The 15,081-nt window shown below is 35.1% G+C and overlaps 1 protein-coding gene across 1 annotated transcript in view; it reads left to right on the top strand.

The window, feature by feature from the left end:
• The window catches only part of LOC131054234 (uncharacterized), a 139,789-nt gene extending 125,627 nt beyond the window's left edge, over window positions 1-14,162 (top strand). The window contains exons 11-13 of the mRNA XM_057988692.2: window positions 1,827-1,908; window positions 13,409-13,462; window positions 13,568-14,162. Coding sequence (XP_057844675.1) covers window positions 1,827-1,908; window positions 13,409-13,462; window positions 13,568-13,677 — 246 coding nt within the window. The 3' untranslated portion in view covers window positions 13,678-14,162. The remainder of the gene's footprint in view (window positions 1-1,826; window positions 1,909-13,408; window positions 13,463-13,567) is intronic.
• Window positions 14,163-15,081: the final 919 nt, after the last annotated feature.

Raw genomic sequence — 15,081 nt, 5'->3', positions numbered from 1 at the left:
TTGGAAAGGGCAATATTGTTAGAAACATGGTTGCCATTGCACCAAAAGATTGACTTGTTAATGCTCGATACAACTATGAGATTTAATGAATCCACACAAGGTGGTTAACCCATGTCGCAAACCCGAGCACTATGCTGCACAACATAAGGAGACCAAGGCACAAATGGACTTTTACCCGAGCATTTGGGTCGGGTGTGTTGAGACAATATTTGATGCCTTGGTTAGGGATAAAGCACAAATTGACTTTTACTCGATTGTATGAGCTCGAGTATTTTTCTTTGCAATGACCACAAATTCAAATGTAACCTTCGTCACTTGGAAGTTGTATTATTTCAATGTATTGCGAAAGGGGAGAGTGTGGGTCTGTTTTGAAGTGGGTTTGGCTCCTAGATCTAGAAATAGTTGACATTTTAAGACCTAAGACAACAAGTTCAATAAACAACACGTTCGAAACAAACCAAAAAGAAAACACTTTAAAACATTATAAGAGTTCATTTGTGAAAAAATAAAAATAAAAACTTCAATAAACCTATCTCTTTTGAGGAAATCCTCCTCTATGTTCACTTTGACAACAAACCAACACTTGCAAATGTGTAGAAATAGCACTCCAACCAGCTTGGAGCATTCAATGATCAATATTCAACTCTATTCGTGCAATGGCAAGCAAAAAATATGCTCAACAATGGAGCAAAATATTTTTGTTTTTCATTTACAATAGCAAAAATGAGATAGGTTTTTCCTTTTAGATGTTTTACATGGCAAAATTTAGGGTTGGGGGGCAAATTCAGCTGTTTGGCAAATTTTTTGAATGTAGCATTCTAGGGACAAAATTCACCCTGGGGTTAGTATGGCTGGACCCATAGGTTGTGGCCGGTACCTTGTCTAGACCCATAGCAAACCGGCCTGGGACCTCGGACCGAGTTCGAACCAGATTGTGTCCTGGGTCCAATTTTGTGCGAACTGCTAACTTAGATTTTTGATTTTGATATCAGCATGTAACTTTTGTTTTGGTTGCCTAGTTTTCAAATTGTTTAAATTTTTTGAATTGTATGTTAAATTTCAACTTATTGAATATTATTAAGTCCCATTTACTATTTGGGCAATTGTCGCTTAGATTTCATATTACATTACATGTGCCTTTAAAGGGAATTGGACGATTCATCTCCAAAAGGTTAATATGTCATGGAGGATAAGCAATCTTATTTTTTGTGTTGTTATCTTCTATGAAATTTAATTTTTTTTCTATGTTCTATTAATACTCTAGTGTGATTATTTGATTTTCTAAGACATGTACAAGCCGTTTAAACTTCAGACACATCCCTATTCCCTGAAATACCATGCTTTGAAATTGCTTGCTCACATGCATACGTAAGACAAACCCTTGTAAATTAGTGAAAGCTCAAACCAACAAATGCTAATTCAGAAAACTTTGAATTAAAGCTAGCTTTGTAGTACTCATATTTTACAATCTTGTAGACTATTCTTGTCATAACATTTTCAGTTTGTTTTCGAATGGTAGAGTCATAAAATTCATATTACTTGAGAGTATAAATTGAATAGGCATCAAGAAAGTTTTTTTTGACTGATCTTGCAGTGTATTTTTGTTTTCCAAGATCTTTTAGATATCATAAGTAAATGTTAGAATTTAGATACTATCAAAAGACTTTTAACTGCATTATGCTTACATACAGAAGTAGATTGAGACAATTGCAATGGCAAACAAATTGTTTCTAATTCTTGCAATTCATTATGCACTTAGCATCTGCTTGTTTGTTTCAGAAGTTTCTGATGTAATTAAATTGATTATTTGTCTATTCTTTGAATAGATGCTGACAGCAAAGGATCTAAATTTTGTCGGTTATACATACAAGAATTTTGATGCTGTGAAGGGATTTCACCCTACTGTTGGTAAGGCTCTCAACCTTTTTTCACATATTTGTTTTTTAATCATCAGTTGGATTTGTGTCTGTTTCTCTTCGCATTTCAGTTTTTCTTTCAATATTTAGTTTTGCAGTTAACCATATTGTTATTTTTAGAATTTAGTCAGCATTTCAATTTTGTTGAACTAAAGAGCTACAGAGTTTGCTGTGTTTAGCTGTTTACATGCTGAGGCTGCATTTGCTATTAATAAACATATGCCATAGACATATATCATTCCCTGCTGCAAACACGATTTGGAATTGTGGACCATACACAAAACATATTTTGTAGATTTTGCACTATGTTAGTGGTTTGGGTTTGGCAGTTCATAGATGTCACTTTGACTAGCTGCACCATGCAAATGATGCTGTGTAGCAGCTCTGTGTCCCTCATCCTTGATCGAGACAAAGGAAAATCAGTAGGTAGGGTTGGGATCTAATTGTTATTTTTTGCTTTTTTCATTAATTTTTAGGAGTCCCTGTTACAATATCTTGTCATTGATGTCAAATATGTCAAATAAAGATCAGATTGTGATAATATTCTGCTTACTGATAAACAACAGCAAACTTTGATATATGATTGATAAAATGACAGTGATACCTGATTGTCATGTGCAAATTCAATGATCGAATTTTGTGAATGAGTAAGCACAAACAGATGAAACTTTGCAGGTTTTCAGTATTGAGAAGTGGATCTTCATACCTGATTGTCATGTGCAAATTCAATGATCGGATTTTGTGAATGATTAAGCACAAACAGATGAAACTTTGCTGGTTTTCAGTATTGAGAAGTGGATCTTCATACAGTTCATCTGAAGAGTGCAAACAATTAGATTGTAACAACTTGATATTGTGTACGAAATGAGATTGGTTCCAGAAGAAGACACAAAGAGAGAGGCTGCTTTCAAATCAACAAAGAAGGCAGAAGAAGAAACTTCAGATTTAGATATTAGCATGGAAGAAGAACTTGCATACCTAGTGAAGAAACTGAAAAAGAGTTTTGGTAAGTGCAAGGGGAAGTTACCCTTTAAGTGCTTTAATTGTGGAAGAATCGGGCACTTTGCTACTAAGTGTCCATATGACAAAGATGACCAAGATAATGAGGAGGGTTTCAAAAAGAATAATAAAGGACAATCTTCTTACAAACAACAAAATTTCTGAAAAAAGAAGAAAATCTTATGCATTAAGGAAGGCAGCTCAAACTCAGAAGACAGTGAAGAGTCTGGTGCTGAAAAATTGTTTATGGCAATTGGAGCTATTAGTGCAAATCAACATGATGAGGAGTTACAATATGATGAAGAAAGTGAAATAAGTTTTGAAGGAGAACTTTTGTGTGCCTTAGAAGAAATCAAGAGATTGAAAAGGGAGAATTCACAACAAAAGGTGTTAGCATTGAAGGAAAATGATACCCTAAAAAGGGAACTTGAGGAAAGGAAATAGATGATCATCAACCTAAAGGTTAAAATCGAAGAAGGTAGAAGACAAACGTAGGTAATCAATTCTAAACTCTTATTAAAATTTGAAAATTGTTTAAAGTTAGAAAGTGAAGTAGTCAATTTGAGGAATGAACTTTATATATATATATATATATATATATATATATACACACACACACACACACATATTTTAGGGCAAATTAGGTAGGGGACATTACAAATGGAAACAATTGAAGATAGTTTTTGATAAAAAAGTTAAGTTTGAAAAGAGTTTAAATTTGTTAGATGAAATGTTAACCAAACAAAGGTCAAATAAGAATCCATCTGGTTTGGGATTTGAAAAAGGCCAAAATTCTAGTGACAAAGACAAAAGCAATAAATTTGTTAGAGTTCAGAGACAACGAAGGTATTCACAATGGCATTTTCCTACTAGAAGGTTGACAACAGAGAGATATTATTCTTATCATGGTTTTTGTAATCTTTGTAACTATTTTGGTCATAAAGCAGTTAATTGCAGAGTTGTGCTACAAGCGAATGTTAATTTTATCAGTAGAAATTCTTTTGATTCTTTGAAGGATTTCAATGTTGAAATAGGTTTTGAAGATGGTGGTGAAGTGGCTCTTGAAAATGATAGTGAAAAGGCCCCCTTAAAATTTGTAAAGAAAAACCATCCTGAGTAGTAGATCATTGGTCATATAGATGATGGTGTTCAAACATGAAGAAAAGTTGCCAAATATTGTAATGAAGAGGTATATCTTTCTTTGGGTTCTGAATTTGAACCTAAGTCCTATAATGAGGCCAGTAGTGATGAAAATTGGATTAATGCAATGAAAGAAGAATTAACCCAAATAGAGAAAAACAAAACGTAGGAACTAGTACCTAGGTATGTTGATAAAAATGTAATTGGTGCTAAATTGGTTTTTAGAAACAAGTTGAATGAAGGTAGCAAGATTGTTAGAAACAAAGGTAGACTTGTATGTAAGGGGTATGCATAGATTGAAGGCATTGACTTTGAAGAAACATTTGAACCTGTAGCCAGATTAGAGGCTATTTGTATGTTTTTGGCATTTTTTAGCTCACAAAAATTTTAAAGTTTGGCAAATGGATGTTAAATCCACATTTCTAAATGGATATTTGGAAGAGGAAGTTTACATGGAACAACTAGAAGGCTTTGTATGTGCAAGTGAAGAAGATCATGTTTGTAGGTTGAAAAAGGCTCTGTATGGTCTCAAATAGGCACCTAGAGCTTAGTATTCCGGGCTTGATTAGTATCTTCTATAGTAGGGTTTCAACAAAGGTAATGCAGGTTGCAACCTATATTTCAAGTCTATTGATGATCATGTGTTTGTAGTGGTTGTGTATGTTGATGATATTGTTTTTGATGCGGATGATGTTTGCAAAGATTTTGCTTGTCAAATACAAGCAAAATCAAAATGTCTATGATAGGAGAACTTTCATTTTTATTTGGTTTGCAAGTATCTTAGTTGGATGTAGGTATATTTCTATCGGAGACAAAATATACCAAAGAGATGCTTAAGAAATTTCAAATGAAGGATTGTAAACTGGTTAGTACACCAATGATCATGGGTTGTAAGTAGAGTAAAAATGATGAATCATCAAATACAAATTAGACATAATACAAGTCTATGATTGGTAGTTTGTTATATCTTACATCATCAAGACCTAATATCATGCAAGCTGTGTGCATGGTTGCTAGATTTCAATATGCTCCTAAGGTTTCACATCTTAATGCTATTAAAAGGATTTTTAGATATCTAAGGGGTACTAAAATTATGGTTTATGGTATCCAAGGACTTTTGATTTTTAATTTGATAGGCTATATAGATGCAGATTGGGCAGGTTGTATTGATGATAGGTGTAGCACTAGTGGTGGTGCATTCTTTTTTTGTGATAAGTTGGCTGCATGGCTGAGCAAGAAACAAGAGTCAATGACTTTGTCTATAGTTGAGGCTGAATATGTTGCTGCAGTTTCTTGTTGTACACAGGTTTTATGGATGAGACAAACCCTCAAGGATTTGAAGGTGACAAATGATAAACCTATTTCTATCTTTTGTGATAATTATAGTACGATCAATATTTCTAAGAATCCTGTTCTTCATTCTCACTTTAAGCATATATCTATAAAGTATCATTTTTTAAGGGAAAGGGTTGCTGATCATGAGGTCCAACTTGTTGAATCAACATATGAAATTCACCATATCTTCACTGAAAATAATATGCTTCTTGCAACAAAGTCTTGACAACAATCTCCTTTTCTCCTACTCTACTCTAGCTGTTTGCTAATGATCTACTTGCTAACTAGTCTCTAGTAACCGTTACAAATGAGGAGAGCAAGCCTTATATAGTGCTCTCAATACAATCGAATGGCCTAGATCAAATCCAAATCAGTGGCCAAGATTGAAATATAGAAACCCTAATTAGGGTTTGTTACACCCATTACATAGAATTTAATACTTGACCAATGATAAAATTATATTGAATAGGACACATGACCTCCTTTGAATTCGGACCAATGAATGATGAGGTTAGGTACATCGAACTTTGTGCCTCCACATGTGGTAGTTATCCTCATTGGTTGAGTCAAGTACATTGAATCTAGACACCTTGTTTTTCATCATAAATGTTTGTGATTCGAGCAATATCTCTTGATACTCATTGTTTCAATTTCTCTTGAGGTGATGATGGTGGGAGATATTCTCAATTTGCATCATCCTTGGGGATCATGCCTTCTAACTTTGATTAACTCTTTTGGAACTATCTCCTTGATCATTCTCTTTCTCTTGTGTGGAAACTCCTTCCCTATGATGTCCAGAACTTGTTCTTGCATTGCTCTCCATCTTGAATCTCCTATCTTAGATTACCTCCTTATCTTGACAAGTGTTCTTGGATTTCTTCCTTGATGTTGATCTCTGCACTTGCATTGTAGCGCCTTTCCCTTGATGCCTCCTCCCTATCATGATTCCTTCATGCTATCAATACAATGCTGTAGTTGTAAGTGAATATGCTGATCTCCTCCTTTGCATTGTGAAGTCCTTGTATTTGATTCCTTGAACCTTGAATATCTTGACTCCTCCAAGTTGTAATGTCTTCTCTCCATCAGTCCACATGCTTACTCCCTGCATCAGACCTTGATGTTGCTTGCAGCCGGTTCCTTCCCTTGATCACGTACAAAAACAAAGGAATTCTCAGATCAAACACACAAGATATATCTTGATTTCAAAAACATGTTATTTAATATAGACTCTAGATGTTCTGATTTCTATTCTCATGTCCGATCTTAATAATTTAATATCTAATTTCACTCATTTCAGGTCTGATTGGGCCTTTCAGTCTGAAATCTCACCTTTTAGAGGTCTGATTTCTTAGTTTGCCAAGTCTGATTTCACTGATTTCAAGTCTGATTGGTGTTTCTACCAAGTGGTAGACAAATTGCTGCCCCTTCACCAAGATTGCCATGGATTTGGAGGTGTCAAGGAAGACCTCTTAGGACTGTCGTGGATTTAGAGAGGTGAGGGAATACTGCATAGGATTGCTGTGGATTTAGAGGTGCCAAGGAAGTATGCTAAGATGGCCGTGGATTTGGGGCAGTAAGGGAAGAATTCACTTTCTCCAAGTTGCTGATTGCATCAATCACTTTCATTCCTCATCATTTAGCCATTTGCCTGATCAAATATCAATGTTGCTCTTTCATTTGCCAAGTCAAGGGAAAATTAGCCATTGCCATGGATTTGGAGGGGTAAAGGAATGATTATGATCATGGCCGGGGATCTTGGGGGTGAGGGGAAAATGTCATGTTGGCCAGGGATTTCAAGGTGCAAGGGAATTTCTTGAGGATGGCTAGGGTTTTGAGGGAGCGAGGGAATTTTGCAAGGAAGGCGGTGGATTTTGCTGGATGGAGGCAGGATCACTCCTTGAGTTCTGCCGTGGATTCTAGCAAGTGAAGGAAGAAATGCCTTGTGCCGTGGATTTGGAGGGGTGAAAGAAGTCTTCCTCCTTGGTCGTGGATTTGGGCATGCAAGGGAAAGTTCCACTTTGGCCGTGGATTTAGGCATGTGAAGGATAAGCTTGAGCACACCTCTCCAACTCATAGGTTCCGCCAAGTGAAGGATAGTATTCTTGTAAGGGTGATTTGACATTTCCTTGTCATAGTCGTTCTAATTATCAAGTCACCCAAATTATATGCTTCACTTATTCCTTGAAAGATTAATCATTTCTCCTTGAAGTCATGGATTAGTGAAGGTTAAAAGGCAGATTAATCACTTCACCTCTAACCTGATTTGAGCATTGAGTCCACACTTTGTCTCACCATGATGCCAATTTTGCCTTTGGTGAAGACTTTATCCTTGAATTTCCTTCCGGAAATCCAAGGAAAACAATTGATACCCCAATTTCATTCCTTCACTCATCTATCATCTTCGCTTATCATCCTCTATTGAGATACAGTTTTGTTTGAGGATTACTCAATCACCCCGAACATACATTGTGGAATTCATGCCTTGACTTAGCCTTGCGAAACCCTACTCAATGAAGACCTTGATTCCTATCCAATGCTCAAGCACTTTGGCAAAAGGAAGCTGAAGGTTACTTGTTCATCCTAGTCCAAGACCTGGAAATGCTGACTCGATCACATCTTGACAATCAAAGGCACTACATCTCCTCACAAGAAAAAGGTTAATGATTCAAAATTATTACCAAGCTAGATGACTAAGCTAAGACAACTACGCTACCAAGCAAAAAAGTGGGGGTCCCCATTTGCAATGGGGTGATGTGTGAAAACGTCACAACACCTTTGCTTTCTCCAAAATTTGGGAAAAATGCTGCCCCCAAAACCTTTTCCTATGCCCCCTCTCCCGAGACCCCACAAAACACTGGTGTAAAGATAGGTTCATTTTGTATTAGACAGCGATCTAGTTTTGGATTCCCATGAGTGTAATGTCCTTGTTTGGGATTTACATTAATCTAGCCTTGAGATAACAATTCTAACTTAAAGTGAGTTGAAATATATTAATAAATATAATTTCCTCAAACTGAACATATTTCATTATAACATTTAACTTCAAATTCTAAGAATAGTTCAGAAGATAGAACTTATCTTGATAGCTTTTCCTGATTTGTGTACTTGGAACATATTCCTCCACGTTATGAAGTTTTGCTGCTCGAATGAGCCCTTTAGATTAGATTAATAATAAATAAAATCGTCCCCAAATCTTCTATAAAGTTTTCCACAAACCTACACAAGATAACCACAATAACCTCTTTCAAAAGTCTGCAATAATCTCCAAGAATGCATTTCCTTAAATTAGTGTATGTGATTGTTTTTCACAAATTTGCCATAACTCTCTTCTCCGATCTGCAATAATTTCTTTCTTAAATCTGGTCTAAACTGATCATAAATTTACCAATAAAATGATTACAATCCCCTCATGTAAATCTGCTATAAACTCTTTATACTTTTCTCATTAAATCTACAAGTTATCTTTTCATTAATAGCTCATAAATCTGGTGTATATGCTTGATTGTCATTTTTTCACTTCCCACCCCTTTATCTCTCATACTTGTCCCTTTTTATATCTCCATATTCATTCAATTTCAAAGGGCATACCCTTTGAAATTAGACATCTCTCAAATGAGACATGTCTTCTTATAGACATACCTCTTTAAAACAAATCAAAGTATATATAATATCTTTCGTACAAATTATATCTCTAATCGCACCTCTGTTGGATTAAATATTTCCTTTTTACATACTTTTATAAATCGCACCCTTTGGTTTATGCTATTAGGTGCCTTTATGAATCGTTGCTTGCAAACTAATTTGTTTTTTGTTTTAAACAACAAACCGTTGCCTTTCTCTTAGTAAGGTCATTGTCAATAAGTTAAGGAAGTCAATAATATTGTAAGAAACTTGCCCAGCATGTGAAGTCGGCCATAATATTTTCTTCAATGAATCGCTGTACATGCTTTAAGATTTATTTGTTTTCTCATATAAATTGCAGCATGATCTGTTTATTATTAATTGTGGTCGCTGCTTGTATTTATAACGAAATTGCTGTTGTTACTTATTCTTAATTACAGATCGCTGTTTATGTTGTCTTCCTTAATAGACATCAACCCTTTTAAATTGCTTGTTCAATGGTAATAATTGCTGTTGCTGTCTTCACACTTGGTCGCTGCTTACAATGATAATAATCACTGATATCGACTTCTTCAATTGCAGAATTTAAAGTGAGATCTGTGATATACCTACATTTTATATCAACTTCTCATTACTTGTATGTAATCGCTTGTAATGTCCCCTACTAGCTATATGCTGGTTTTAATAATAATTTATCTGTTTCAATACATTTATGATTTAAATTGATTAATTAGGAGACAATTACTATTCTGATTATTTGAAACAAATCATTATTTCAATACTACAATGTGATTATTTCTTAATCAAGAAAATCATGAATGATATAAGTGGGATTAAGGTTGGACACATACCTTACATTGGATGAGTGTAGTCTTGGAAGGACAACCTGCACCCAAAAGGAAAAGCAAACATGTAAAAGCATATCCATTCTTAATTAGTTATGACCTATTTTAATGTAACAACAGAAAGAGTGGGTATATGAGACATGAAAGGGTTGCTTGGGTCCATTATCTACCAAGTCCAAGGAATGGTTGCTTCTAACCTGCTTGCTAGATTTAGCGGCCCATGTTGCTGTCCTTCTAAGCCTGTTACCTATACACACATAAAAGGGTTGCTTGGGTCCGTTGTCTACCAAGCCTGAGGAATGGTTGCTTCTAACCTCCTTGCTAGACTTGGCGGCCCATGTTACTGCCCCTCCAAGCCTATTACCCATACACACATTATCTTGTGAGTTTGGCATAGAGAGTGTAATGGGTTCCTTGACTCCAAGAGTCATTATGACCACTTGTGAGCCCCTCGCCACCATTGGGTTACACCTTACACCTCTTAGTCCTTGCTTCTGCAGATTTGACTAATACAATTTGTGTTGATGCTTGGTTGCCGGCATAAGCAATGCCTTCGATCTGCGGTAGATTGCTTTCTGGTATTATCCGAACTGAGATCTATTTATAGTTCAAACTGTTTTCAGATTGGAGTTTTGTCCTTATTCATCTCTTTTCCAGAATTTCCCTTTTTCCGGGATTATTTGATGTTTCTATTATGTGTTTCCTTGATCTGTTCATTCTGTTCTTGGATTTATGTTCTAACTCTTACTTGCCTTGGTCTGATTGTTTTCCTCCTGGATTATGTTCGAATTCCTAGTTGGAGGCTGCCACCAACAAGGATGTTATTGCCTGTAACTTATTAACAGTTCTGATCTGATCGGATTGATGCTGCTCCCACTGGATGATTTTGATTCCTTTCCTTTATATCTCTCAATGTGAGGGAGAGGTCACACCTCTTCATCATGTATGCCCTTTGGCAAGAGACACCCCCTTTCACCATTAGCACCCTTTGAAAGAGTGCAACTCTTCATTGTTTCTGCCCCTTTGAAAGGGACACAACCTTTCACTGTTAGATCTGCACTTCCTATTTAAATCAGATCTGCACTTCTGATTCCCAAATTATCTCCTCTTCAAATGAATTCTCTTCTCCCTTTTATACCTCATATTTGGGGGAGTCCCAACTTATCATTTCATGCCTTTTGACCATTCATTAATTTTAATTATATTTAATTATATTCTTTTATATTTTAATTTTAATTTTTTATTCTTTTTGTATTTTAATTTTATTATTATTATTTATTATTAAATTATATTTCAAAGTGGGGACATTACATCGCTTAATTGCCATCCAATATAGAATCGCTGTTTAACCACTGTTTACTTGATAGATTCTTTCTTTACGTGTGATCTCCATTGTAAATGATATTCAATTTTCAATTTAAGATGCAAGTTATATTCAAGGTTATTCTTCTTCTTTCAGGTATATGTTATTTCTTGATATAATGGATCTGATTATTGTCTGGTATGATGCAGATGGAGAAGGAGCATTTATCGATTTCAATGTACTTCTCATCATTATCGATATATATATATATATATATATATATATATATATATATATATATATGCTAATGAGGAGGATCAAGCAATACCTTGACCGGTCATGTCTAATGGACATGACCGATCAAGATATTACTTGATCGCACCTCTTAGAATCATAATCGCATTTTACCTTATACCAATCGGCATGTATAAGTTACTAATCGGTGTGTACGTCATAACAAGTGAGCCGATACTAACCGGCGTATATATTATTAACAAATTAATCGATACTAATTGGTATGCAGTTTTTTAATAATCCCGATAACAATCGGTGTTTACATAGTTAATGTGTTTGACCGATAATAATCGGTGTGCAAATGATTAACAAGGTAAACCGATACCAATCGGTATTTGTGCTTTATGATTTGCAACCGATAATAATCGGTAGTTAGACATTGATCGGAATAAGTAAGGTTATATATCGAAGAATGATCATTAGATGAAAATGAAGTCTTATCATAGTCTATCGATAAGATAGATGATTGAATGAGAGACTTCATTTATCTCTCATTCAATCATTTATCTTACAGAGGCTATCATGTATCAACATCCACGTAGCTGATTGTATTGCCAAGTATGAAGATTACATGTCAATATAATCAATGGTATTAATACCATATTTGCTGATCCTATACTTAACATCATCATTGTCTTGAGAATATTGAAGATGACTGGCATGAAGATTACATGTCAGTATAATCAATGGTACTAATACAATATTTGCTGATTCTATACTTAACATCATCATTGTCTTGAGAATATTGAAGATGACTGGCAATGGTAAAATAAGTTTAATTGAGATGTATCTATGGTTTTCATTAGACTTCACCATACTCAAACTGTCTATCCTCTTACAATTTTGTCTCTTTTAGAGACTTCTCAAAACTGAAGGATCATGTGAAGCATTAGTGGTGTAACGTCAAGGATGGGAACATTACAATGAGCTTCTAGAAGTTATAGGGGAGGCACACTTTGTGAATGAAATCAGTAGACACTGATGAGCAAGTTAAAAGTTTATAATTCCCTGTCAAGCATTTATGTTAGTAGTGAATGAGGTTGTGTGGAATTGAAGGTGTAGATTGGGAGGGTATATTGTTAACAATAACAATGCTATGGGTTTCCTGGACAACCTATGAGGTGATAGCAAGGCCTACTAACTTTCTGTTGCTGTTTGGTCAGAAAGTGGCGGTATCCAGAGCATTTTTAGTCTCATTTTTTCAGTTTGTTGTGTTGAAGAAGCTTGGGGGTCATGAGAGGCTGAAAGAAGAAATAATTTGTATAAATATCTACAAATGAACAAGAGTGGGTCAATAGCTCTGTAATTACAAGTTAAAATATTAAGTGCAAGTGCTAAAAGATATTCCAACATCTTGAGTAGTAACAAATTGAAACAATAAAAGATCATAACCAGAGTTAGTGAACCTAAAACAAGGATATCTTATGGACAAGTTAGAAGAAGGTACGGTACACAATTTTGAAAATCATGACATTCTTATGAATCGTTATGACATTGTTGCATTCAGGATGGAGCTTTAACATTTTCACTTACTTGAGAATGCTCATTGAGTTCTTGATTTGATTGAGGTTCAGATTAGGTTGCCTACTGGCGATGAATAAATCTCTGTTTATAATTCCTGTATTTCTTTTGTTTTGGTGAAGCATTTCAAATTTGTATTGTATTTGCCTTTACTGTAACAAGCAGCTGAAACGTAGATATTATTGGATGTTTTAATTGTTCTGGATAATATATATATGATGGAATTGTATATTGAATTTTATAAATATAAGAATCCTCTTGGTGGTTGTTCACAAGTTCCGAAATGGATATATCTTTCCTATTGTGAACTTTTTGCATGTGGTAGTAGTGGTACAGTATTTTTGATGAGGGTAATATTTAATTTCTGTTTATGTTTGAAACTTATTGACAATGACTGATCCCTTTAATACTCGTTTTCATTGTTTTATCGACAGTGGATTTAAAAAGGAGCTCATCACCAAAGAGGCCTTCCATAAATTCTCTTTTTGGTACATACTATGTGCTTATTAAAGTCAACTGTTTAGCACTGATTGTAGTAAATCTGGGAAGGCATATTCAGATATACCTGACATAAATTTGTCATATATGTGCAGAGGCGACAAATCTAGGCATTCCCATTACTGAGACTGGGAATTCTGCATATTCAGGAATGGAAGAATCTGAATCTGACTATTTATCGGCTGCTGATCGCATGTCACCTTGAGCCTCAAGATGTTTATGTGAAGAATCTACGAGCTTTGAGATCCTTGTACTTGTTTTTTAGGTAATGTTATTATCACAGATGTTTGGTTCTAGGCAGGCCTTCAAGATCTTAATTGTTAATGAGTACAGTCAGTTCCACCCTGAACTTGTAACATGGTTGGCTGTATATTAGAGTTTGTTTGGAGGTTTATGGTCTTAAGGAAAAAATCCATTAAAGTAAGAGATATTAACAAGAGTTTGTAGTAGAGGACGAAGCAGTTTAAGATTTTTGATTTAATATGCCCTAGCTGCCCAGGTTGGCAAAGGCAAAATTTGCCTTCGCTCGTGGCAGTTTCCTGCATGATATGAATTGTAATAAAGCTGCATATGTATAAGGCAAGATATGACGAGAATTTTGCTCGATCTCATCTTGGTTGAAAGCTGTCCTCATGTAGCATTTTAATTCTCACTCTGGTTTTAATATATGTCTTTTGGCTTCACTGTTCACTGATTGTTAGAAATGCTTACAGGCATTTATGAGAGATTGTTGAGGAAAGCATGGTATGCCAATCTTTAGTTTTTCCTTGGTATGCCTCATCACAGGTGATTGTGTGGTATGAGATTTCTTAGTTTCTCATTTGAAAAGAGCCTTTGCAAATAGGTTTGTCACCAAACATCTTTAAGACATTACATGTCAGTCATCACTCTAGATCCCATGAAACATTTGTAGATTATATTTCTCTCATTTAATCAAAAATCCGTAAAGGGAAATTTGGGAATGGGAGGAACAATATCCCTGGTCAGGTACTAACCTTGATATACTGAAATGAAAGCCTTGTGGTGGGAACTTCGGAAAAACTATATATTTTGGCAATTTGCACTCCATCTGGGAATTGTATGATACAGGTAATGCAATATTTTTGGAATGGGAGGAACAATATCCCTGGTCAGGTACTAACCTTGATTTGCTGAAATGAAAGCCTTATGGTGGGAACTTCGGAAAAACTATATATTTTGGCAATTTGCACTCCATCTGGGAATTGTATGATACAGGTAATGCAATATTTTATCCAAAAGGAGCATATTTTTATTGAGATTCTGAACACATGTTTTTAAAAGTAATAAAAATGTTCTATTTTTTACTATATTAGGATTCTAAGATTCAAAATGAACTCAGACGATTCTTGTTGAAAATGCTATAAGAGATTAAGGCTGAAAAATGTGTCGAGGACTGTTTGGTAGCATATTCTACCTAGAAGTTGAATGTCTGGAACTTAAAATGTTAATTATCATGCTTTACATACTTGGCAAGCAGATACTTTACACGGCCTAAGTGTCATGACCCCGCAACAGAGAGCTCTTAAAATATCAGAAAATTGTCTTATGAGATAATACTTAACGATTTTCTAAGGGATTTCGGTCCAGG

This window comes from Cryptomeria japonica, chromosome 10, assembly GCF_030272615.1.
Source record: "Cryptomeria japonica chromosome 10, Sugi_1.0, whole genome shotgun sequence".
NCBI classification, from domain to species: Eukaryota; Viridiplantae; Streptophyta; class Pinopsida; order Cupressales; family Cupressaceae; genus Cryptomeria; species Cryptomeria japonica.
The sequence above is the reverse complement of the archived record's forward strand: the minus strand, read 5'-3'. Positions and strand labels throughout refer to the sequence as shown.